Below are 25,275 nucleotides of genomic sequence, written 5' to 3' on the forward strand. Positions count from 1 at the left end.
TCGCAGTGTTTAGGGTCCCCTATAGAAAGGGGAGGAGTTGGGGTGTGCTGAGTATGGAGGAAGCAGGGTGGGGTGTAGGGGCTGGGGATTTTCTGCCGCTTTGTAGGAAATTGTGTAGGGCAGCTCTAGGATATAGGGACAGCTCAGATATAGGGACAGCTCAGATACAGGGACAGCTCTGGGATATAGGATGTACCTCTTGTCTGTAGTGTGTGTCTCATATACAGTGGGTGTGTCCTGTCTATAGGGTGCAGCTTTAGTCTGCAACCTTTCTCTTGTCTGTAGGGTGCAGAGCTGGTCTGTAGGGTGCTGCCCCCTTTTACAGGGTACAGCTCTTATTCAAGGAAGTATCTCAGTTATAGAGTCTATTTCCCAACTATAGGATGAATTTTCCACCTATAGGGTGAATTTCCCCTCTATAGGATGAATTTTCTCCAAAAGCTTCTCTCTCATCTATAGGATGAAGCTTTATCATCATCATTATTTGCTATTTATTACTATTCCTTCTCCTTTGCTCTTCATTGTTATTAATTATTATTATTGGGTTTTGATTATTGTTTATTTCTATTTCTTATTAATTATTCTTATTATTGTTATTTAGGGACATAATTCAACTCAGCCCAAATTTGGGCCTTCCCAAAATGCCAACTTCTCCCCAAAAAAATCCCCTCAGAACTCCCAGTTTAGATTTTCCACATTTATTCCAACCGGGAATGAGGGGGAGTTGGAGCCAGCACCTCCCTTCCCATGGCTTTCCCAACCTGGAGCACCAATTCGCAAAAATTCCATACAAAAACCCCTCTAGTTCCTAAAAAAATCCTTCAAAAACACAAATTCAGGGATTTTTTTAGTTAGGAAAAAGGGAAAGATTAGGATGGGATAAGGGCAAGGCTTGGAAGGCTGGAGGGGGATAAATCAGTTGGGTTTTCTTGGGCTAAAAAAAAGGAAATATTCCCCATTTTTTCGTTAGAAACTGCAACAGGAAAATGGAGAAATCATCCATGAGGTCCCAAATTGTACCAAAAATGGAGAAATTTTGCCAGCTGGTGGGAAAAGTGCAGCCTTTCCCTGGAGAAAAGGGAATAAGGAGAAGGCAAAAATCGCTGTGGGTTTGGAGCACAGGGATGGGGATGGGGATGGGGTTGGGGATGGGAATGGGAATGGGGATGGGGGTGGGGATGGGAATGGGGATGGGGATGGGAATGGGGATGGGGATGGGAATGGATCCTCCCATCCATGAGCTGTGCCGGGCTCTGCTGTGGATTTTGCGATGGGGCTGGATCCCCTCAGCGCTGAGTGGAGCTGTGCCGGTCCCAGCGGATGCCCCGGAATTCCCTAAGTTCCGGTGGGGTGTCGCTGCAGCTCCTGCTCCTTGAGCAGCGCGATCTGCACGAGGGAAGGAAGGGGAGGTTGTGGGGTCGGGCCGTGTCCCCGGACCGTGTCCCCGTGTCCCCCCGAGTCGTGTCCCCGGGCCGCGTCCCCGTGTCCCCCCGAGCCGTGTCCCCGTCGCCCCTCGGGCTGTTCCCGTGTCCCCCCGGGCTGTCCCCATGTCCCCAGGCCGTGTCCCCTCACCTGCTCCTCCAGGCCGCCGCGGCCGAGCCGGAGCCGCTCGAGCTCTCGCTGCAGCTCCGCGGGCGCCTCGGGGAGCGGCCGGGCCCGGAGCTCCAGCGCCGACACCTGCGCCTGGCGGGGAGGGGTGCCCGGCACCCAGAACTGGGCACTGCCTGCGCCGGGCACCCCGACAGCAGCCCAGGGCCAGCGCAAACATCGCCATTCCCGCTGGGATGGGCCCAGCCCCATCCCAGTACCAGCACTGGGACCATTCCCATGGACATGAGCCCGGCCCCATCCCAGTACCAGCACTGGGACCATTCCCATTGGGGTGGGCCCAGCCCTATCCCAGTAGCAGCGCCGGGCTCATTCCCATCAGGATGAGCTCCCAAAGGACCAGCCCCATCCCATGGATCGGGACCAGCCCCAGCCCCAATCCTGTGAACTGAGACTAGCCCCAACCCCATCCCACGGATCAGGAACAGCCCCATCCCGTGGATCAGGATCAGCCCCATCCTATGGATCAGGACCAGCCCCAGCCCATGGATCGGGACCAACCCAGCGCAGGGACCCACCCGCAGCACCTGGATTCGCTTCCGAGCCTCCTCCAGCTCCTGCTCGGCCGAGCCCGCCGGGAGATCCAGCCTTGCTGGGAGCCGCGCGGATCCAGCCCGGCCAGGAGGCTCCTGCTCCTGCCCGGACACACAAATAAATATTTATTAAATTGTGTACAATAGATATAAAAACATAGATAAACTCAAAAATGCATTAGAGTAAAATATATATATTTAAATATATATATTTAAATATATATATTATCTGATATAGATATATTAGATAGTATCAGATAATTAGATATGATAATATAGATATGAGATGATAATTAGATCATTAATTAGCCCATAAAGGTGCAGGACTCCATGGGGGATGCGAATTTGGAGTGCGGCTCCCCTCACCTCCTGCTGCCGGTCCTGGGAGGGCTCTGGCAGCATTCCCTGTTCCAGAGGCATCCCCGGCTCCCGCAGCATTCCCAGCTCCCGCTGCTCCCGCAGCTGCTCCCGCAGCACTCCCTTCTCTCGCCGCGCCTCCGCCAGAGCCCGCCGCGCTTCCTCCAGCCCCTCCTGGGACACCGGGGGGACAGCGGGACAGCACCGTGACACCCCGGGACAGCCCCGTGACATCCGCGGGACAGCCCCGGGACACCAGGAACTGGCAGAGGGCTCAGGGGGACTGGGAATGGGTCCAGGGAGAACTGGGACAGGATTCAGGGGAACTGGGGGAGCTGGGAATGGGTTCAGGGGTAACTGGAAGGGGGTTTGGGGGCAACTGCGGGTACTGGGAAAAGGGTTCAGGGAAACTGGGGGAGCTGGGAGGGGGTTTAGGGAGAACGTAGAGGACTGGGAGATGGTTCACAGAGAATGAGGGGACTGAGAAGGGGCTCGGGAGGAGCTGGGGGGGACTGGGAGGGGTCTCGGAAGGAACTGGGGGCACTGGGAGGGGTTCCGATCCCACCTGGAGCAGCCTCCGGTCCGTCTCGCCGGCGGCCAGAGCGTTCTGGAGCTGCAGGAGCCGCTCGTGGAGCAGGGACCCGCCCGGAGCTTCCCCCTTGGAGCCGCTCCCCGGGAACGGCCCCGAGCCGGACTCGGCCTGAGCCAGCTGTGCTCGGGAATGATAGGGAGAGTGGGGGAACTGGGGGGACTGGGGCACTGAGAGGCGGCTCCGGGGGAACTGAGGACACTGGGAAGGCGTTCAGGGAAACTGGGAGAAGTGGGAGGGGGTTCAGGGAAAACTGAGAAGGGATTTAGGGGGACCTGTGGGACTGGGAAAGGGCTCAGGGGAAACTGGGAGGAGGTTCAGGGGAAAATAGCGGAACTGGGAAGGAGATTCGGGGAGAATTAGGGGACTGAGAGGGGTTTTGGGGAAACTGGGGACAAGTGGGAGGGGATCCAGGGAAAACTCGGGAACTGGGAGTGGGCTCAGGGAGAACTGGGAGTTCGGGAGGAATTGTGGGCAACACAAGGTGTTCAGGGGGAACTGGGAGTGGGTTCAGTGGGAACTGTGGGACTGGGAAGTGCCTCAGGAGGCACTGGGAGGGCGCTCGGGGGGGAACTGTGGCACTGGGTCAATGAAAATCCAATTCAGCCGCTGGAACTGGGCGGGACCGGTGCCGGTACCTGCGTGCGGAGCTGCTCCGCTCGCTGCCGCGCCTCCCGCGCCTCCGCGTCCCGCTCGGCCAGAGCCCGCCGGGCCCGGCCCAGCTCAGCCTCCAGCGCCCGCCGCTGCAGCTCCAGGCGGCAGCTGCGGCTCTCGCACACCTCCAGCCTCTGCTGCGCCTCCTCCAGCTCACCCAGCTTCTCCTGCAGCCGCCGGAATGTGGGCGTGGAGCCGGGATGTGCCGGGCACGCAGCCGTGCCCATCTGGACTGCCCGGCATTCCCACCTGGCACACCGCCATTCCCACCTGGCACACCCACCACTCCCATCTGTTTTTCCCCCATTCCCCCCATCTTTCTCCCCATTCCCCCCCGTTGCCCCCATTCCCCCTGTTTTCACCCATTTCCCCGTTTTCCCCCATTCCCCCTGTTTTCCCCCATTCCCCCCCGTTTCTCCCGTTCCCACCTGCGCTGCCCGGCGCTCTCTCTCTGCGGTGCGCAGCCGGTCCCGCAGTTCCCGGCATTCCCGCTGGGAATTCCGCAGGCTCTCGTCCCGCAGCAGCCGCGAGGCGCGGGCAGCGCTCAGCTCCCGCCGGCCTGCGGGGACACGGGCAGGGAGAGGGGATTTGTGGGGTTCCTGGGGCTGCAAAGGGGGTTCCCAGGGTGTATGGGGGATGGAAGGGGGCATTACTGGGGTTTATGGAGGATGCAATGGGGTTTCTGGGGTTTAAGGGAATTGCAGAGGGGTTTATTGGAGTTTCTCGGGGATGTTGGGGGGTTACTGGGGCTTATTGGGGTTTGTGGGGGACGCAGGGGGGGGTTTATTGGGGTTTATGGGGATTGCAGAGGGATTTACGGGGCATGCTGGGGGTTACTGGGGTTTTAGGGGCGGCAGAGCAGTTTACTGGGGTTTATGGGGGATGCAGGGGGGTTACTGAGATTTATGGGGTTCTGCTGGGGTTTAGGGGGATGGAAAGGGGGTTACAGGGATTTATGTGGGTGCAATGGGGGATTTTGGGGGTGCAGAGTGGTTAACAGAGGATGCAGAGGGGTTATTGGGGTTTACGGGAGATGCAGAGGGGTTTTACCAGGATTTATAGGGGATGCAGAGGGGTTTTACCCATTTTATTGGGACTTAACAGAGTTTGCACCGGGAGGTTCCCAGTTTTACTGGGGTTTCTGGGAGATTCAGGGGTGTTGTATCCACTTTATTAGGATTTATGGCGTTTGCTCAGGGCATTTCCCAGTTTTCCTGGGGTGGTTGTGGGATGCAGAGGGGTTTTCCCAGTTTTATTGAGGTTTTATTGGAGTTTATGGGGGACAAACTGGGAGGGGTTACCGGGTTTACTGGGGTTTAAGAGGGATGCACAGGGGGTTTACCCCTTGGTTGAGTTTTTTGGAGACTGCACAGGGAGTTTACTGGCTTCACTGTGATTTACATGGGATCTGTAGGGGAGTTCACCGGTTTTACTGCAGTTTATGGGGAATTTTTTAATGGGTTATTTATTATTATTATTATTATTATTATTATTTTCTAATGTTTTGTTTGGTCTTTAATTTTATTGGGATTTATGTAGCTTTCAGAGTTTTTTCAGCTGTTTTATGGGAGTTTACAGGAAATACACAGGGAATTTACCAGCTTTACTGGGATTTATGTGGGATGCAGACAGGTTCTGCCCCACTTTATTGGGATTTACGGAGTTTGGACAGGGGGTTTTACCAGTCTTACTGTGTTTTGTGGAGTTTATCAGTTTAACCGGTATTTACATGGGATCCACAGGGGAGTTCACCAGTTTTAGTGATGTTTATGGGCATCCATGAGGGTTTTACCAGTTTTACTGGGATTTATGGGGAATGCAGAGGGCTTTTACTGGGATTTGTGGGGGATGCAGAAGGATTTTACACATTTTATTTGGTTTAGGATATATGGAAGTTTTTACAACTTGTACTGGGGTTTAAAGGAGGTACAGAAGAGTTTTACTGGGGTTTATTGGGCTTTATGAGGTTTCCCACCAGGATTTTGGACGAAATCCCGGGGAGCATCCTCTGGTCCGGGCAGCACACCTCCCTCCCCGTGCCTCAGTTTCCCTCCGAGCTCCCACTCACAGTGCAGGCTCCAACAGCCGCCAAACCACCCCGAACCCCACAGATTCCACCAAAACCGTATCACCTTGCTCGCTCTCGTCCAGCAGCTTCTGGAGCTGCTGTGCCCGGGCACCGGCGCTGTCCCGCTCCGCCTCCGCCTCCGCCAGGCGCCGGCCCAGGCTGCCCAGCTGCCCACGGAGCTCCTCCTGCCGGGAACACGGGCTGGGAAAGGGCCGGGAAGGGCCTTTTTGGGCTAACAGGGACGAGGGGGACGGGGAGACGCACCCGCTCCCGCTGCGCGTCCTGCAGCTCCCGCAGGAATTCCCGCAGCGCCGCCCGCAGGGCCTCGGGATCGGCGTCGGGATCCGGGAGCGAGCCGGGGCTGCCCGGCCCCTCCGGGCCACCCCCTGCGGGGGACACGCGCGGTGGCATGGGGACAGCAGCCGGGGGAGAGGGGATGGAGAAGCGGGGGACACCAGGGGTGCAGGGGATGGAAAAATGGGGGGGTCCCAGGGATGGAGGGGATGGAATAGCGGGGTTTGGGAGATCCCAGGTATACAGGGGATAGAATAACAGGGTTTGAGTAACCCCCGGGATACAGGGGATGGAATAATGGGGGGGTCCCAGGGATGCACGGGATGGAATAACAGGGTTTGGGAGACCCCAGTACGTATGGAATGGAGCAATGGGAGATCCCAGGGATGCAGGGGATGGAATAACAGAGTTTGAGTGACCCCCGGGAATACAGGGGCTGGAGCACCGGTGTGTTGGAGACCCCCAGGGCTGGATCAATGGGGTGATACCTCCCTTCCCCTCAGCCCCATTCGGAGCCCCAGTACCCCGGGGCCGCTCACCCTTGGCCCTGGCGACGGCCACGGTGCGGCGCAGGGTGGCCTGGAGGCCGCCCAGGCGGGACTCAGTGGCCCTGCGCTGTTCCTCGCCCCGGGCCAGCTCCGCCTCCAGCCCCTGGGCCCGGCCCTGAGCCGCGCTCAGCCGCAGCCCCAGTTCGGCCACCTCGGCCCGCGCCGCCTCCACCTTGAGCTGCAGATTCCGCGCGTCCGCCAGCAGCTTCTTCTCATTGCCCCGCGCCTCCTCCAGGCTGCGGGACAGCTCCTGCTCCCGCCGCCCGAACTCCTGCTCCGCCGCCGCCAGGCGCTGCTGCAGCTGCTGCAGCTGCCGGAGGGGCCAGGGAGGAGTGAGGAGAGCGGGGATGGTGGGGTGGGAGGGATGGGCAAGGGGGGAGGAAAGGGGAGGGATGGGGAACGGGGGGATGAGGGATGGAGCAATGGGAACACCAAGGGACACAGGATACCACGGTGATGGCGATGACTGGGGACAACAGGCACCAAGCCTGAGGGGACAGGGACACACCTCCAGACACACGGGAAAGCCAGCTATGAAGGGACAGGGACACTTCGGGATGGGAGACACCCACAGCGAGATCTTGGGGACCCTTGGGGACACCCTCACCTCCTTCCTGGCAGCCTCGGTGCCGGCCTCGCTCTCCGCCACCTTCTGCCTGAGGCCGGAGGCTTCGCGGCGGCTCCGCTGCTCCCGCTGCTCCTCCAGGGCCACCCGCGCCTGCAGCTCCCCGAGCTCCCGGCCCCGCCGGCTGTTCTCGCTGTCTAGCTCCTTCACCTGCCCACGAGGGACACCCGCGATGGTCGGGGAGGCTCTGTGCCACCCCGCTGTTCCCTCTGTCCCCACTGTCCCTGACCTGGCGGCGCAGCTCCTGCAGCTCCCGGCGGCTCTCGAGGCGGGCGCGTTCCAGCCCCCGCAGCGCTGCCCGCAGCTCCGACACCTCCCGCTCGGCCGCCGCCCGCGCCGCCTCCAGCAGCGCCAGCCGCTGCTCTTTGTCCTCCCCGGAGCGCTTCAGGCTGCGGGGAGCCGGGGCTGGCAACACCCTGGGGGTGCCAGCATGCCCCCGGCCCACAGCTGTGCCCCAGCTGTGCTCATCCCGGGTGTCTCCCCAGCCCCACATTTCCATCACCTTGTCCTGAGTGTTCTCCTCATCTGGAGCATCGCCTCATCCCAACCTGAGCACCCCTGTGTCCCAACGGCATCCACACCCCAAGCACCGCCCTCCAGGGTGGGGGGTCACTCACCCCTGTAATTCCCAGCTCCTGCTTGCCCTCATCCCGAGCATCTCCCAGCTCCTGCATCTCCCAGCCTGTGCTTCCCTCATCTCGAGCATCTCTAGACTCCTGCATCTCCCAGCTCCCACATCTCCCAAACCCTGCTTTCCCTCATCCCAAGCATTTCCTAACTCCTGCATCTCCCAACTCCTGCATGTCCCAATTCGTGCAGCCCCTTGTCCCACCCATCACTCCGACTCCTGCATCTCCCAGCTTGGACATTCCCTTACCCTAAGCATCGCTACAACCCTGAGCATCCCCTCCAAGGTGCTGCTCCCGCGCCCTGCACCTCCCGGCAGGGATGGGGTGAGGGTATCCCGCATTCCCGACCTGATGCGCTCTCCCTCGGCGCGCCGCAGGGCCGCCCGCAGCTCCTCGTTGGAGCGCTGCAGCATCTCCTTCTCTCGGGCCACATCGTCCAGGGCCCGGCGCGCCTCCTGCGCCCGCCGCTGCTCTGTGTCGCGGCCCTCGCGGCTGTCCCGGGCCTCTCGCTGCGCCTCCAGCAGCTCCCGCCGCGCCGCCGCCCGCGCCTCTGCCTCCGCCCGCAGCTGCGCCCGCGCCTCCTCCGCCTGCCCGCAGGTGGAACTCAGGGGGATTGGGGGATTTTAGGGGGACGGGAAGGGGATTTTTTTGGGGGGCTCACCTCCCGCAGGGCACTGTCCCGCTGCTTGGCCGCCGCTGCCGCTTGATCCCGGAGCGCCCGAGCCTCCCGCTCGTGGCTCAGCGCCGCCTCCTCCGCCCGCGCCCGCAGCGAGCGCAGCTCCGCGGCCAAGCCCTGCGGGGACACCGCACCCTGGGACCCCCCCTCCCTTCGGGATCCCCGGGGAGGCACGGCCGGGGAGGGGTCCCGGAGAGGGGGGGCAATGGGGATGGATCCCGGAGAGAGGGGGGCAGTGGGGATGGGGTCCCAGAAAGGGGGCACAGAGAGGATGGGGTCCCTTGGAAAGGGAGGAGGCAATGGGAATGGGGTCCCAGAAAGAGGGGGGCAGTGAAGGTGGTTCAGGGATGGGGTGAGGGGGCTCAGGTACCACAGATGAGCCCCAATGCCAGGGGAGATGGGGGTGAAGTTGAGGGGCTTGGAATGGTGGGGAGAAGGCTCAAGCAGGGAGGTGCAATGGGGGGGGGCATGGGGGATACCCAGGAATGGGGGGGGCTGCCATTGGGGGATACTCAGGAACGGGGGGCTGCAATGGGGGGCCCACAGAGGGGCCATGGGGGGCTGTAACAGGGGGGCCGTAACAGGGGGGCCACAGGAGATTTCAGACAGCAGGGGCTGCAGGGGGGGATGCCCAGGAACTAGGGGGGAACACCCAGGCATGAGTGGCTGCACTAGGAGGGGACACTTTGGCAGTGGGGGGAGACACCTGGGCACAGGGGCTCTGTGGGGCTCTGTGGGGCTCTATGGGGGTTCTGGGAGCCCCCCAGACCGACCTGCTCCTTCTCCTGGTGGCCAGTGACCTCTCGCCGCCGCTGCTCCAGCTCGGCCGTGGCCTCGTCCAGGCTCCGCTGGAGCCCTGACAGTGTCCCCGCCAGGGCCACCCGCTCCTCCTGCTGCAGCGCCAGAGCCTGGGGGGACATCGGAAGTGGCACAAGGCTGGGGGACACGGGGCTGGACAGGGACAGGGCACACGGGGGTGGCACAGGGCTGAGGGACACGGGGGTGGCACAGGGGTGGGGGGACATCAGAAGTGGCACAGAGACAGGGGCACACGGGGGTGGCACGGGGACATGGGGGCCACCACCTGCTGCTTCTCGCTTTGGCGCTGCTGTCGTGCTGCCGCCAGCTCGGCCACCAGCTCCTCGTGCTCCTGCACCAGCCGGCCCCGCTCGGCCTCCAGCTCCTCCTGCCCACCCCAAAATCACCAGAGAACCCCAAGAATCACCAGTGAACCCCAAAAATCAGCATCGCACCCCGACCATCGTCCCCCAGCAATCAGCAGGAATGTCAGAAATCACGGTTGCACCCTAAAAGTCACCACGGTGCCCTCAACAATCAACATGTGCATCAAAAATCAGTTCTGCTCCCCAAAAATCTACATTTCAATCCAAAAATTGCCCTTGAGACCCCAAACCCAACATTTCACCCCAAAACCCAACATTGCTCCCCAATAACCAACATCCTCCCCCAACAATCATCCTTAAATCCCCCCAAAATCACCATCACACCCTGAAAATCTCCACCACGACACCCCAAAATCGCACCGCCATGCCCACAAAATCACTCCAGCAGCCCCAAATCCCCGTGTCCCCCCAGCCCGTGCGCACTTTCTCCCGCTGGAGGTGCTCGAGCTGGTCCCGATGGGCATCGCGGGCGCTCTGCAGGGCCACTGTCACCGCGGCCGCCTCGGCCACCGCCACCGCCTGGCGCCGCTCCCTCAGCTCCTGCGCCCGTTCCCGCCGAGCCACGCCCAGCTCCGCTGAGGGACACGGGGACAGACATGGGGACACCCCCAGACATGGGGACAGCCCCAGTCACAGGGACACCTCAGTCATGGGGACTCCCCAGACATAGGGACATCCCCTGCCAATGAGGAAAGGTGGATGGAGCTGAGGATGAAGATGGGTATGAAGATGGGGATGGATGAGGATGAGGATGGGGATGGGGATAGAGGAGGATGAGGATGGATGAGGATGAGGATGGATGAGGATGAGAATGAAGATGGATGACGATGGGGGATGGATGGGGATGAGGATGAAGATGGGGATGAGGATGAAGATGGGGACGGGGATGAAGATGGGGATGGATGGGGATGGGGATGAAGGTGGGGATGGGGATGGATGGGGATGAGGATGAAGATGGGGATGAGGATGAAGATGGGGATGAGGATGGGGATGGGGATGGATGGGGATGAGGATACAGATGGGGATGAATGGGGATGGGGATGGATGGGGATGAGGACAAAGATGGGGATGGGGATGAAGATGGAGATGGGGATGGATGGGTATGAGGATAAAGATGGGGATGATTGGGAATGGGGATGGATGGGGATGAGGACAAAGATGGGGATGGGGATGAAGATGGAGATGGGGATGGATGGGTTGGAGCTGGGCATGGCCTGGCCAATGGGACACACAAGTGGCCAGGACCCCTCACCCTCCAGCGCCTCCTTGGCCTGGGCCAGTGTCCGGCCTTGGGCCTCCAGCTGCTGATTGCGGGTCTGGAGCTGGGCCAGCTCCTGCTGCAGCTGGAACACGCTGCTCTCCAGCCCCTCCTTCTCCGACCTGCAGAACGCCGGGCATGGGGCTGGGCACGGGGCTGGGCCCACCCTGGTACCCACCTGAGCCCAGCAGCCCCCAACCCAGTCCCCACCTGAGCCCGGCATCCTCGACCCTGCACCATCCGACCCAGCACCTACCTGAACCTGGCAACCACCTGAGCCCAGCACCCACCTGAGCCTGGCACCCACCTGCCCCACCACCCACCTGAGCCCGGCACCCACCTGAACCCAGCACCATCTAAGCCCATCCAGCACCCACCCGAGCCCAGCACCTACCTGAGCCCGGCGGCCTCGCGGTCGCGGTGACGGTCCTGGCGCTGGGCAGCCGCGAGCCTCACGGCCAGTCCGGCCCCGTCCTGGGCCAGCGCCGCCTGTGTCCGGCCCAGCCGCTCCTGCTCCGCCCGGAGCCGCTCCTGCTCCGCCCGCGCCCGCGCCAGCGCCTCGCCCGCCGCGCTCTGCTCCTGCACCGCCTGCGGGCACAGCGGTGACACCAGGGACAGCCCAGGGACCAACAGTTACACCTTACTGACCACCAGTGACAGCTCAGGGACCACCAGTGACACTTCACTGACCACCCCATGCCCCCTCCCCACCTGTCTCAGGTACACTTGACACCCTCCCAGTTATCCCCGCTACCCTCCCAGTTACTCCACGCTCCCTCTCCACCCATAGCGGCGCCCTCCCCATCCCTCCCAGTTACCCCAGCACCCTCCCAGTTGCCCTTGGCACCTTTCCCATCCTTCCCAGTTACCCCTGGCACCCTCCCAATTGCCCCCGAGGTGCCCACCTGGCCGAGGCTGTGGCGCAACCGCTCGTGGACCCCGCGCAGCTCCCGCAACTCCTCCCGCAGTCCCCGCTGGTAGTCCCGGGGGTCCCCCCGTGGCCGCTCCAGGTCCCGCCGCTCTTCCGCGGGCCGGGGGCCGCGCTCCAGGCGCGCCCGCAGCAGCGCCAGCTCCCGGCACAGCTCCCGGGTGCGCAACCGGCCCCGCTCCCGCTCCTGCTCCTGCCGCTCCAGCCGCCGGCTCAGCTCCGCCTTATCCCGGGCCAGCCCAGCCGCAAGCTCGCTCGTCTTGGCCAGCGCGTCCCGCAGCCGCGACTCCTCCGCCTCCGCTGCCCGCCGGGCCTCCGCCAGCTCCCCGCAGCTGCCCTGCGCCTGGGACCGGGGCACCGGCTGGCACCGGGCACCGGGCACGGCGGGACGGGGGCGACGGGGACTTGAGGGGCACTGGGGGCAACTGGGGTTTGGGGGCAGAGGCAGGACATGGGGGCAAATGGGGCAGGGGGGCACGGGGGGCACCTGGGGCTTGGGGAGTGCCTGGGGCAGGGGGAACACGGGGGACAATTGGGGACAGCTGGGGTATGTGGGGGCACCTGTGGAACGGGGACATGAGGGCAGCTGGGGCATGGGGCTGCCCCCACGGCAGGGCTGGTACTCTTGGGGATACATCCATGGAGATGCACCTCTACCCGCAGGGATGCACCTGTACTCGTGCCCGGTCCCACTGTGGGGCGGGTCTGGGTGCCCACCTTGCCCAGGGCCTCAGCCAGCGCCTCCTGCTCGCCCCGGGCCAGCTCCACCTCCAGCAGTGCCCGGCTCAGCGCCTCCCGCTCCTCCAGCAGCTCCCGCTGTGCCAGCGCCCGCTGCGCCTCCAGCTCCTGCACCTGCTGCTGGCTGTGCAGGGACAGTGCCCACCTGTGCCCACCTGTGCACCCACCTGTACCCACCTGAACCCTCCTGAACCCACCCGTGCCACCATGCCCACTTGTGCCCCCATGCCCACCTATGTCCACCCGTGCCACCATGCCCATTTGTGCCCCCATGCCCACCTATGTCCACCCGTGCCCCCATGCCCACCTGTGCTCCAGCTGCTGGCGGGCAGCCTGGGCGTCGCGGGCGGCCTCGTCCCGGGAATCCTGCAGCCCCTCACTGCAGCGCCGCAGCTGCTCCCGCTCCTGCTGCAGAGCCCCCGCGCGCTGCTGCTCCTCCACCAGCGCCGCCTCCGCGCGGCACAGCTCCCTGATGGACACATGGACACGGGGACATGGGGACACAGGGACAAGGGACACACGGACAAGGGCACATGGGGACACGGGGACACATGGACATGGAGACACACAGACATGGGGACACTGACACAGGGATATGGGGACATGGGGACATGGGGACAGGGACACAACGACATGGGGACCCATGGACACACGGACATGGAGACAAGGGGACATGGGGACACGGGGACACACAGACACATGGACATGGGGACACATGGACACCAGGACACATGGACACAAGGACTCACAGGGACAGACGGACACAGAGGGGCAGCCAGTGAGTGATACCGGGACAGACGGACACAGAGACACATGGACACAAGGATGCACAGGGACAGTAAAGGACATATAAGGATGCCAAGGGACACGGATGAGCCGGGATGCACGGGGACTGATGGAGACACGTGGATATAAGCACAGAACAGACCCATGGATGCAGAGGGACACAGGGACACGCAGGGACAGACAGACGGGACGGTACCTGCGCAGCCCCTCGGCCTCGGCGCGCAGCCGGAGCCCCTCCCGCTGCGCTTCCTCCTGCGCCCGCCGGCAGCTCCCGGCCTCGGCTCCCAGCTGCTCCAGCCGCTGCTCCAGCATTCCCAGCTCCCGCCGCAGGCTCCCAGCCGTCTCCCGGCTCGCCTCCATCTGGCTCTGGGCCTCCTGGGGGTCAGCCTTCATCACATCCCCATCCTCATCGCCATCCTTCCCATCCCCATTCCCATCCCATCCTTCCCATTCCCATCCCATTCCCATCCCCATCCCCATCCCCATCCCCATCCCCATCCCCATCCCCATCCCCATCCCCATCCCCATCCCCATCCCCATCCCCATCCCCATCCCCAGCCTCCTCCTCCCAGCCTCACCTGCAGCTGGAGCTGGCGCCGGCTCAGGGCTGCGTGCACGGCGGCGGCGGCAGCGCTGGCAGAGAGGCTGCGAAGAGGGGACACGGCGGGACACGGGGGAGACACGGTGGGACACGGGGGGGACACGGTGGGCACGAGCTCGGGGTCATCCGCCAGCACTGCCTGTTCCCGGGAAAACCCAGGGCAAAGTCAGGAAGGGAAGGGAATAAAGTCAGTGGGGGGGAACCAAGGTGAGAAAGAGAAATGGAGTCATGGGAAGGGGAAACTGAGGTGGGAAACGGGAAATCACATCAAATAAGGGGGAAACTGAGTAAGGGAAAAGGGAAACTGAGGCAGGGAGGGGACACTGAGGAAAGCAGGGGACACTGAGGAAAGCAAGGGACACTGAGGAAGGGAGGGGACTCTGAGGAAGGGAGGGGACTCTGAGGAAGGGAGGGGACACTGTGGCAGGGAGAGGCCCCTCCTGGCCGTGGGTGGCCCGGGGTGTCCCAGCACCTGGGTGACCTCGTGCAGCGTACGGCGCAGCAGCTGCAGCTCGGAGCGCAGCGCCTGCACCTGCTCCGGCGTCGGCTCCCGGGCACGCGCGGCCTCCTGCGAACCCCGGGACGGGATTAGGCTGGGAACGACGGACGTGCATCCCCCAAGACCCCCACACCCTGCACCCACCAGCTCCCGCAGCTGCAGGGTCAGCGCTTCCACCGCCCGCTCCTTCTCCTCGTCCTCACTCCGGCGTCGCTCCAGAGCCGCCGTCAGCTCCGCCAGCCTGGCCGGACACGGCCACCATTGATCCACGGCACATCCCTGCCTCCTCCTGCCTCACATCGCTTCCCATCCGTGCCACAGCCCCAAAACCTTCCCCGTGAAACATCCCCCATGGCCCCACCCTCCTGGTGCTCCTGCACCCCTGCTGGTGCTCCTGCATCCCCTGGTGTTCCTGTATATCTCCTCCTGCTCTTGCATCCCCTGATGTTCCTGTATCCCTCCTGGTGCTCCTTCATCCCTCCTGCTGCTCATGCATCCCATTCTTCTCCCTCATTCCCTCCCCATCCTGTGCCACATTCCCTGCACCTCCATTCCTCCCCTCGCTCATCCTGGTGCCCCCCAGCCCCCCGTACCTGGCTGCCAAGGTGGCTTTCTCCAGCTCTGCGTCCCGTGCCCGCGCCGCCAGCTGCTCCTCCAGCTGCTCCAGGCGCAACTCCTGCCGCTCCCGGGCCGCGCCCGCCTGGCTCTCGGCCAGCCGCAGGTTGGCTGCCAGGTGCAGGCAGGCGGCGTGGGCGGCGCGGCCGGTCCGGGACACCTCGTGGCCCAGCTCCGCCAGGTCCCTGGGGGCGGGAGGTGCAGGGTGGGATCCGCAGGGATCCCCAGAGGGAGAGCTCCCGCCCCGGGCCCCGCTGACCTCTCGGTAGTGGCCTTCATGTCCCCGAAGTGGCGCCTGAAGGCCACCAGCTGCCGCCACAGGGTCAGGAGCCGGCTGTGCTCGTTGCTGAAGTAGGTGTTGAAGGACTGGCGTGGGATGGAGCGGGATCAGGGATCCACCACGGTCCCCAAATTCCCAAATATCCCTCCTGGCCACACCCATCACCACCACAGTCCTCTACAGCCCAACCCAATTATTGTGGGTATGGAGAGGGGAAGGGGGGCAACACGTCCCTGCCTCACATCCCCTTCCCATCACATCCCCCAAACCCCCAAATCTTTCCCCATGGAACATCCCCCCCGGCCCTGCATCCCTCCTCAGTAACCCCACAGCCCGTAGCCCTCTGCCTTGCATCCTTCTCCCATCACATGCCACACCCCCATGCTCCCCAAATTCTGCTCTATGCAGCACCCCTCATCATCCCACATCCCTCTCCGTGTTCCCACTTCCCTCTGCCTCACATCCCTCTCCCTGCTGCTGCTCCCCGGTGGGTCCCTGTCCCTGCCCGGGGTGTCCCCCACCTCCTCCTCACGCCTCCACTCCGCCTCCCGCTGCTCCAGCTCGTCCCGGGCCCTCGCCCAGTCTGCCGTGAGCTTCCGGATGTCCTCGCTCAGCGCCGCGTTGGCCACGTTGGCCTGTTCCAGCTGCTCCCGCAGCATCGAGTTCACCTGCACCAGGCTGCTGCTCCTGGGATTCCAGGGGATCACCGCGGTCACAATCCTCACACCCACCCAGGGATCCTGCCCACCTCTGCTGCTCCTGGGATCCCAGGGGATCACCTATCCCCCGAGGAATCCTCACATTTGCACCCCTCCTCTGCTGCTCCTGGGATTGGGGATCACTGCGGTCAGAATCCCCTAGGAATCCTCACATCCCCTCGGGATCCTGCCCACCTCTGCTGCTCCTCCTCCAGACGGATCAGGGCGTTCTCCAGCTCGTTGCTGCTCTCCTCCTCGGGCTGGGAGCCACTGGCATCCAGCTGGATCTGTGAAAACATCCCTCTGCTCGCCATCACCCCGATTTGGGGATTTGGTGCAGGGGATCCCCAAAGCCTCCCTCACCGTCAGCCTCTCCTGCTCCAGCTCCGTTGCCTTCTCCAGCAGCTGCTGCTCCACTTCCCCGCATTTCTTCTTGTACTGCAACACCTGGGGGAGGGAGGGGGGTGACACCGATTGTGGGAGGGGTCCCCAAATTATCCCAGTGCTCCCCCGGAAAGGATTTACCTTGGCCTGGAGCTTCTGCACCAGCTGGGCCTGGCGCTGCTGGCCCTCCTGGTAGGCCTGGAGCTTCCTCTTGTAGGCGGCCTGCTCCTCCTCCAGCAGCCTCCGCAGCTCGATGTTGTGCTGGGCCAGGCTCCGGCTCTCGGCTGCTTCCTCTGGCTCCAGCCGCAGGCTCTGCTCCAGCTGGGATCAGGGGGAGTCCAGGCTGACACTCCCACACCCCTGAGCATCCCCCAGTGGCACTCCTGGCAAAGACGTTGCTTCCACGGAGCTCCACGGCAAATTCCAGCCAGCCAAAGGCAGAACCCCCAATCCCCACATTCCCTAATTTCTCCATGCACAGGGAGGGGATGAATGGGAAAATTTGGGGGTGCTTTTAAGGATAACTCAACCTCCAATCTGTGGGTTCAGCAAAGCCACTTCCCAGTTTGCATGGAGTGGCTGATGGATAAAAGATCCTTGGGTACAGGAATGGAAACTTGCCGGGGGTTATTTTCCTGATATTTGTTTTTTTCTTAAATAAGGCACACACCAAGAGGGTCCGAAGGAATCACCAGTCCCTCAATTTGGAGCCACACTCAGCACTGAAAGGGCCAAAGCCCTTTGCAATTCTCGGTTGCCAGGGCAAAGAACAGAAAAACTGAAGGATTTCCATAGCAGGGAGATCCTTCCTGAAATCCAGCAGGACAAATAAAACAGGGATGGACAAGCCCCGGCAAGCCAGGACTGATCTGGACAATTCCCACCACAGGGACATTGCAGGTCTCTCACCCCACACAGGGAACACTGAGACTGGAGCTGGCACTGCCTGGATTTTGGGGCTTAAAAAGGCAGATTTGGGAGGGCTCATCTGCTCACTGAGAGCGTTGTACTTGATGGCCAGCTCTGGATTTTGGGGTAATAAAGGGGGATTTGGGAGGGCTCACCCGCTCGCTGAGGGCGTTGTACTTGATGGCCAGCTCATCGCGCTCAGCCCGGCTCTGTGCCAGCAGGTCCTCGACACGGGACAGCTCCTGCTGCAGGATCTGGTTCTCCTCCTGCAGGGACAGCAGCGAGGCCATGGTCCCTGCAGGATGGGATGGAGAGAGGTGGGATAGGATCTGGGATTCAGGATGGGATCCAGAATGGGATCCAGCCACCATGAGCTGCTCTGTTCCCCTTGGGAAGGGGCCAAGCCCTCCCTGGGTGCAGCATTTGGATAAAGGATCCTCAGGGATAGGAACAACAACCTGCCGTGGGATCTTTCCCTGGTATTTGCTTTGATTTTAATAACCAGGCACAAACTGGGGCATTCCTACCAAAATCCCATCAGCCCCTCAATTTGAGTCTCCTCCAGGCAGTGAGGAAGGTTCTGAGCCCTGCCCCGGCTGGACATGCCACCTCCCACACTCACACATTCCAAAGAATGGCGTTTTTGAGAGAAGAGCTGCTGGAAATGTGCAGTTGTGGTCAAAAACCCACTGGAAGTTTGCAGTTGTGACTGCAAGGACATTCACATCCATGTCCACTATCACAAAAACCGGTGGGGATTTGCAGCTGCAACCACAAAATGGCCAAAATCTGGTGTTTTGGATCACAAAGGGCTGTAGAGTTAGAGCTGTGATCCAAACCCATTTCATTTTGCAGCTGCAGCATAAAACCTCTGTAAATGTGTGTTTGGGATCATAAAATCATGGCAGGTTTATAGCTGCAACAGCAAAACGGCTGCAGAATTGCAGCTATGATCCCCAAACTGCTGCAAATCTGTGTTTGTGGTCACAAAACCCCCACAGATTCATAGCTGCAGTCATAAAACTGACACAAAATTGCATTTTGATCCCAAAACTGCTGCAGATTTCCAGTTACAATCCCAAAATACGCTGCAGATTTCCAGCTGCAACCACAAAATCACTAAAAATTCATGTTTGTGATCCCAAATTCGCTGCAGATTTCCAGTTACAATCCCAAAACCGCTGCAAATTTATATTCATGATCCCAAACTGTTTGTAAATTCATGTTTGTGATCCCAAAACCGCTGTAAATTAACGTTTGGCGCCAAAACTGCAGATTTCCAGTTACAATCCCAAAAAATGCTGCAGATTTGTAACTGCAATCACAAAACTGACACAAAGTTTGCATTTCTAATGCCAAAACTTCTGCAAATTCATGTTTGTGATCCCAAAACCACTGCAGATTTATAGTTGCAATCATAAAACTGGCACAAATTTGCATTTGTGATTCCAAAACTGCTGCAGATTTACAGTTGCAACCACAAAATCACTAAAAATTCGTGGTTATGATCCCAAACCCGCTGTAAATTCGCATTTGCGATCCCAACTCGCTTTAAATTCGCATTTGCGATCCCAAGCCGCCGCGCTTTTCCATTCGCGGCCACAGACCCGCCCCTGATTCTCCGCTGGGATCACGGAGCCGCCCCGATCCGCGATTTTCTCACTACAAACCCCCTTTGCCCTCCCAAAGCCGCTGCCCAAGTGCCATTCCCGATTCCATTCCCGACCCCGACCCCAATCTCATTCCCGATCCCCATCCCACGCTCCCCCCGCCGGGGGTGATGCGGTGACCCCACCTCAGCCCCGAGACCATCTCCCGAGCCCCAGGCACTCCCTTGCCGCGGCCTCCTCGTCCCCAAGCCCCTTTTCCCGGGATTTGGGGCGGTTTGGGCTCGGTGCCCGCCCGCGGGAAGCGGATGCGGGGTCGGGATTAGCCCGAAATCCGCGTCCCCTCCCCGCGTGACGGCGGGAGCGGGGACCCTCCTCTTCCTGGAGGTCCCGACAGCGGCTCGGCCCCATCCTTCCCCCAGAAATCCCTCGGCATTCCCGGGCTTTGCCGACAAACCCACCCCGAGGCTGCCGGCGGGAGGAGAACGAGGAAAAGGAAGGAAAACAGAACCAAAAGCCGACCGCTGGCGCTGCCCATGCCCAGGGAGGGTGGGGAAGTCCTTACCCGGGGTGGAGCCGCTCCCCAGCGGGGCACGGGGCTCCTCGGAGAGCCCAGTTCTTAAACCCCGAGGTCCTTAAGCTCATTAAGGCCCGAGAGTTCGCTCCGGCCGGAAAAGCTCCGGGGAGGAGCGAGCCGGGGTTGCCAAGGGGTGAAACGGCTTTAACAGCCTCGGGATGAGGGGATGGCCCCGGGACCCCGGATCATCCCCCCCGCCGCTGCTTTAATTATCCCTCGGGTAATGAAAGACTTTCTGCCCCCAACCTGGTAGGGAAAAGGGGGGATAAATCCTCAAGCCGGACCCCAAATCCCCCAGAACTGGGGCTGAAGGCATCCCCGCTCCTGAAACAAGGGATGGATCCGGTCCCAAGCCACGCTCCGGAAAGGAGGAGCTGGCCCGGCCGCCCTCCCCTCGGCCCCCCGGCAGGGCTTTCCCTTTCTCCCCCGGAGAGCCGAAGATTACCCAGACCAGGGAACAGGCAGATGGGATTGAGCATTTACAGCGTCTTGGATGCCTCCAGCCAGGCGGGAGCTGCCTTCAATTCCACCCCGAGCATTTGTGTCCCAAAAACCCCTCCCTTTCCCCTTATTTCTTCTCTTACCTTCCCCTCCTGGTGTCCTTCCCAACAGAAACCACTGCTAAGCAACAGGTTCTGTTGTGCTCCGTGTCCAATCCCATTCCCTCGGCACCAGCAAGGAATGGGAATCACAAAAGCTCATCCTGGCCACTCCGAGCCCACCCAGAGGAGGAAAAGAATTCCAGTCTGGCATCAAAACCATTTTATTGTTCATTTGTAAGCATTACATTCTCACCTGGGTTCATTGCCAGGCCCAGGGAAAAGCTCTGAAAGCAAAATGCCCATCATCCAGTTGGAAATGGAAAGGAAAATCCAAAGGGTTGGATACGTGGGATTTCGTACTTGGAAAAGCCTTAATATAAATAGGTAAGGAGATACTTATTTGCTTCAAGAGGAATCTCAACCCCAGTTCTGTCCAAGAACCTGACTTTGTTTTGTCCTTAATAAAATGTCCAAGGAAAGGAGTAAAAAATCGTGTCTTCAACATAGAGGAGGAGTAAAACAAACTTCCCAGAGTAAGAAATGAGGAATTTCAGCATGGAAATGCCAAGATCAGGCTCCCCACATCCTGCTAAGTGCTCAGAAAAAAATCCAGGCAGTGCTTGGCATCCTAGCAGGGAAAGGTTTGTGTGGATTTGGGAGGTGGGATGGCTCCAGGGGTATGCTCCTTGCTGAGGGAAGAATTGATCCAGCCCAAAAGCACGAGGAGAAGGCAGAGGGATGGACCTGATGGCTTTTCCCAAAGGAGAAATCTCTGAGGTCTCCCATGATCCAGGCTCTGGATGTGGCAGGCCCAGGCTGTGGAGTGTTTTAAGGCACGTGGTTGGTTGTTTCCAGCACTTATTCCAGCATTTCAACACCAGGGGGGATTTAAGGGCAGGAGTGAGGTGTCCTGAGGCTGCTTCTTTGGTCCCACAGGAATTCCGAGGATCCCAGCACGCACATGGGGAAAAGCAGATCAAGGCCTGGCTCAGAACTGAACCCAGCCAGTGTTCCCCTGAGCCTGGCTGGAAGCTGACCTGGGAGAGGGAGAAACAGGGAAAAAAGGGTGTTTAGAAATGGTAAAGACATCCAGGGAGGAAACTGAGCTGCAAATTGGGTCATTCAGGACCACCCCAAAACTCTCCTGGAGCAGCAGAGCAAGAAGTGCCCATGTACCCAAATTCAGGGAATTGCAGCACAGCACCAGAGCTGCTTCTGAATCCCAAAGTTGGGACTGGATGGAGCAGTGCCCCCACCCTAGCAGGGTTTCCCAGCAGAACCAGGTGGTTTTGGGGCATCCACATCTCCCCCAAATCCCTCTTCTGCTTACCCCGAAGCTTTGGCAAAGTCTCCCCAGACATCAGCAGCAGGAGCAGCAGTGGGCTGAGGCCAGGACAACAGGGAGTCTGTCAGAAAGTCGGGAAGACAGAAAACAAAACACCAGGAGTGATTCCCCACTCATTCCCAGATTCCCGCCTTTTCCCCCGCTTTGATGGATGAAGCAGCCCCTCAGGAGCTCTGTGGGAGCACAGACCTGTGATGGGAGTTCCCGGGAGCTGGGTGGGTGTGGAGAGCGGCGCCGGGCGCTCTCCGGAGCCGGATTTTCCTCCGGGGGGTGGTGGGAGCAGGCTCAGGCCCCCAGGCCCTGCAGGACGTGGCCTGGTGCCCCCTGTCCCTCCTTCCTTTTTCTTCATGTTCTGAAAGGAGAGCAGGAAGTTTGGGTGGGATTGCATTTAAATCCAGAGCCGGAGCATGAAAACTCTGGAAGCCAAATTGTTTTATTTTGGGAATAAAATCCTGCATTGCTGTGACATCCCACTGCCGGTACACCCAAAGAGGTCACAGCCGGGGTGGTTTTTACCTCCAGATCCCACAGGCCTGGTTTTGGCAGCAGGAATTGATTGCACCACAAGTCCCTGCAAATCCCTGCAGGCAGCGTTATCCCGATGGGCTCTGCCCTGTGCCCATGGCCAGAGATTTTGGGGAGGAGCTGCTGCTTCCTCATGCCACCCAAAGGAAACGCTGGAATCGAATCAGCTGGGAAAGGCCCTCACAGCAATGCTGAGTTTGATGGTTTGTCCCTCCTTGAAGCCCAGATCCAGTTTGGGTCCCTGCTCCAGGTCCTGGGCCTGCCGGGCCAGCTCACTCTGCTGCCTCACCCACCTGCAGGAATTAAACCCATGGAAAAGGAGAGGTCATAGCCCGCCCCAGGCTCCCCCAGACAAACAAATCCTGCTCAGGATCATCCCCTCTGTGGCAGCAGCTCTGCAAAGGCCAAGGTGTGAGCCAAGACCTTACCTGAGGGAGCACCCAGGGGATGATTCCCAGCAGCCCCACGGATCCCCCAGCCAGCACCATGTCTATCCCTCCCCAAAACCCCACCATCCCCAGCAGCTGGAGCAGCCCCCCAGGGCAGCCCCTTATAGCTGATAAAGGAAGCAGAAGAAATAAATTAGGAATCTGGACTTGGATTTTGGACACCCAGTTTTGGACTTGGGAAGCTCAGTTTGGGACGTTGCTGATCCAGGCTGGGAAATCCTGTAGAGAGGAAGAGCTGCGAGTTTCCTCCTCTTCCCACTACACCTGTCTATCCTAGCTCCCACTTCTCCACCACTCCTGGAGGGAACCTGCCAAAAACAGAGCTGAGATGTTACAGGAAGAGGCACTAACTCACTTGAAGTGGTCCTGGAGAGCCACGTTGAAATCAAAGGCATCGCCTCTGTCCACAAAGCCGACCCCGATGAATGCCCGGCGGCCTGGGCGGGGAGGAGGAGTCAGGGCTGGGATGCTGAGCAGTGCAGGAGGAATGGGATGCTCCATCCTGCACATCCTCATGCCTGGCGCTGTCTCCAGAGGGAGTTGGGACACTGGAGACTGAGCAACAGGACTGGGGATCACAGAATCCCAGAATGGTTTGGATTGGAAAGACTGTAAATCCCATCCCATTCCATGGGCAGGGACACCTTCCACTATCCCAGGTGGTTCCAAGCACCTTCCAACCTTGGACACTGCCAGAGATCTAAAGGCAGTGGATCCACAGCTTCTCTGGGCACCCTGTGCCAGGGCCTCACCACCCTCACAGGGAAGGAGTTATCTCAATATCCCATGTGACCCTGCCTTCTGGCAGTGGGAAGCCATTCCCTGTGTCCTGTTCCTCCATCCCTTGTCCCAAGGCCCTCTCCAGCTATCCTGGAGCCCATTTAGGGACTGGAAGGCCACAATTAGATCACCCCAGAGCCTTCCCTTCTCCAAAGGCATCTCCAGGTGTTTCAGCTCATTGGCTGCACCTACAACTTGAGTACAAACAGCATGCTCCTGCATGCTCCTGCCAACACTGAGCAGCCAAACCCAAGTGTTTTTATTCCTGGTGAAGGTCAGAGCCGTGCGAGGGAGTCAGTTCCTCCCTCTGCCCCCCCATGCAGGGACTATTCCGCCATGGAAAGCAGGAATCCTTCCCAAACAGAAGCAGCGAGGGCTCTGAAGGGTCCCCGGGTGTGCGGGACGCACCGTTCCCATCTTCAATCCGAATGACAAAGTATCTGCTGGAGTCTGTCACGCCCTCCACAGCGATCCCGGGGAACTGCTCCACAGGAGCTTGGGCAAAGAGCTCTCCTGGAAAACGGGAACGGAGCGGGGTAAGGCCAGACTCAGCCCCGCATCGCTGCTCCCCATGGAGCGCCGAGTCCCGGGATTCCCTCCTCACCCGAGGTCTTGTCCTCCAGCTTGATGAAGGCCGTGCTGCCCTTGGCCGTGATCCGCAGGCGGCCGCTCCAGGCCGGCTGGTCCAGCTGCCACTCCGCGGCTCTGGGAAGCAGGAAGGGGAGTCTGAGCCCCTGTGCCGCCCCCAGCCCCCGGGTGCTGCCCCAGAGCTCCTCTGCCTGCAGCTGGTAACGAAGGTCACGGTGGGGAGAGTGCGATTTGCCACAAGATGTCTCGTTTCACCCCAAAACAGCTGCTGGGTTTGGGCGGGGAGCAGGCAGGAGCTGCGCGGGAGGTTTCGGTTCCCTTTCCGCGGAGTTTCCAGACCCGAAGCTGCGTTAGGGACAGGCGACTGTGCCAGGACAGGCTTTGGCTGGGGACTGACGGGGTGGGAGCCCCAAAACACACGGGATGATGGACACACCCCTGTGGGGTGTGGATGGGGACAGACAGACCTCATGAGAGAACCCACGGGGGACTGAGATACCCCATGAGGGGCAGTTCTTGCTGTCCCACGGGGAGCGAGAGACCCCAAACACCTCCTGGGAACCACAACCCCCACACACCTCATGAGGAGGGGACCTCCACAAACCCCACAGGGAAGGGGCGAGCCCCCCGACGCCAGGAGGCGCTGACACCCCGCGGGCCCCACCTGTAGCCGCGGTTGGAGGCCCGCGGCGGCAGCCGGTACACGAGCACCGCCGGCTTCACGCACAGCACCGACTCGTACTCCTCCGCCTCCACCGCCATCGCGGCCCCGCCGCCGCTCTGTCCCGACGCTTCGGTGCTACCTCGATGGTGCCTCGCTGCTGCCTCCGCGGCCGCCCAGGAGTGGGCGGGGCCCGCCGGAGAGAGGCGCTTCCGCACTCGCGGCGCCCCCTAGCGCACGGGAGGACCCGGTGCAGGGCGAGGCGGGAACTGGTCCCAGTTCGCTGAGGGAACCGGAACCGGCTCTGGGCTCCGAGCCACGAAACTCACCGGTTTCATTGGTTTTATATATCAGGTAATTCTGTAAATCAGATAATGGCATCTACTATTTCTATTTATTTATATTACAGTGTTATATATTATATATGCTAGTATTATATGTTCTATGAGATATATAGTATGTAAAATATATGTATCATATATAATGTATATTCATATATTTATTAATATTTCTATATTATATATTAATGTTATATGTTTACATTCTTTCTATTTTAAATAAATAGTAAAAAATCATCAGAATTCCAAAGGAACCGGGGGCTGTGGGAGCTGCCAGGGCTCCTGGACTCCTCGCCCCAAGAGCTTCCAGCACCTTCTCTGGCCCTTAGGGAGCAAAGCATCCAGGGGGGAGCCCAGCATGGAGCAACAAAACAATCACATTAGATTAAATTAATTAAATTA

The 25,275-nt window shown here is 60.2% G+C and overlaps 2 protein-coding genes across 2 annotated transcripts; both read right to left on the reverse strand.

The window, feature by feature from the left end:
• Nucleotides 1–682: 682 nt before the first annotated feature.
• Nucleotides 683–19,118, reverse strand: CROCC (ciliary rootlet coiled-coil, rootletin). Its single transcript, XM_088178563.1, has 30 exons — nt 17,617–19,118; nt 16,694–16,873; nt 16,532–16,615; nt 16,364–16,455; nt 15,992–16,157; nt 15,450–15,556; nt 15,169–15,375; nt 14,549–14,816; nt 14,054–14,215; nt 13,672–13,850; nt 12,997–13,158; nt 12,669–12,813; nt 11,929–12,294; nt 11,418–11,611; nt 11,018–11,145; nt 10,189–10,340; nt 9,666–9,767; nt 9,355–9,489; nt 8,567–8,698; nt 8,254–8,492; nt 7,506–7,665; nt 7,259–7,426; nt 6,074–6,961; nt 5,810–5,994; nt 4,170–4,395; nt 3,726–3,908; nt 3,064–3,297; nt 2,508–2,672; nt 1,573–2,243; nt 683–1,386 (listed from the first exon to the last, which is right to left on the reverse strand). The coding sequence occupies exons 1-30, from the start codon at nt 17,830–17,832 to the stop codon at nt 1,287–1,289; spliced, it is 6,396 nt and encodes a 2,131-aa protein (XP_088034689.1). The 5' UTR covers nt 17,833–19,118; the 3' UTR covers nt 683–1,286.
• Nucleotides 19,119–20,392: 1,274 nt separating this feature from the next.
• On the reverse strand, nt 20,393–24,721 carry NECAP2 (NECAP endocytosis associated 2). Its single transcript, XM_014888382.2, has 8 exons — nt 24,539–24,721; nt 23,891–23,991; nt 23,695–23,799; nt 22,862–22,943; nt 22,242–22,350; nt 21,722–21,884; nt 21,518–21,593; nt 20,393–21,224 (listed from the first exon to the last, which is right to left on the reverse strand). Exons 1-8 carry the CDS (start codon nt 24,634–24,636, stop codon nt 21,176–21,178), a joined length of 783 nt encoding a protein of 260 aa, XP_014743868.2. The 5' UTR covers nt 24,637–24,721; the 3' UTR covers nt 20,393–21,175.
• Between the last annotated feature and the right edge of the window lie 554 nt (nt 24,722–25,275).

The sequence above is a fragment of the Sturnus vulgaris genome, chromosome 25 (genome assembly GCF_052056855.1).
Source record: "Sturnus vulgaris isolate bStuVul1 chromosome 25, bStuVul1.hap1, whole genome shotgun sequence".
Classification (NCBI taxonomy): Eukaryota; Metazoa; Chordata; class Aves; order Passeriformes; family Sturnidae; genus Sturnus; species Sturnus vulgaris.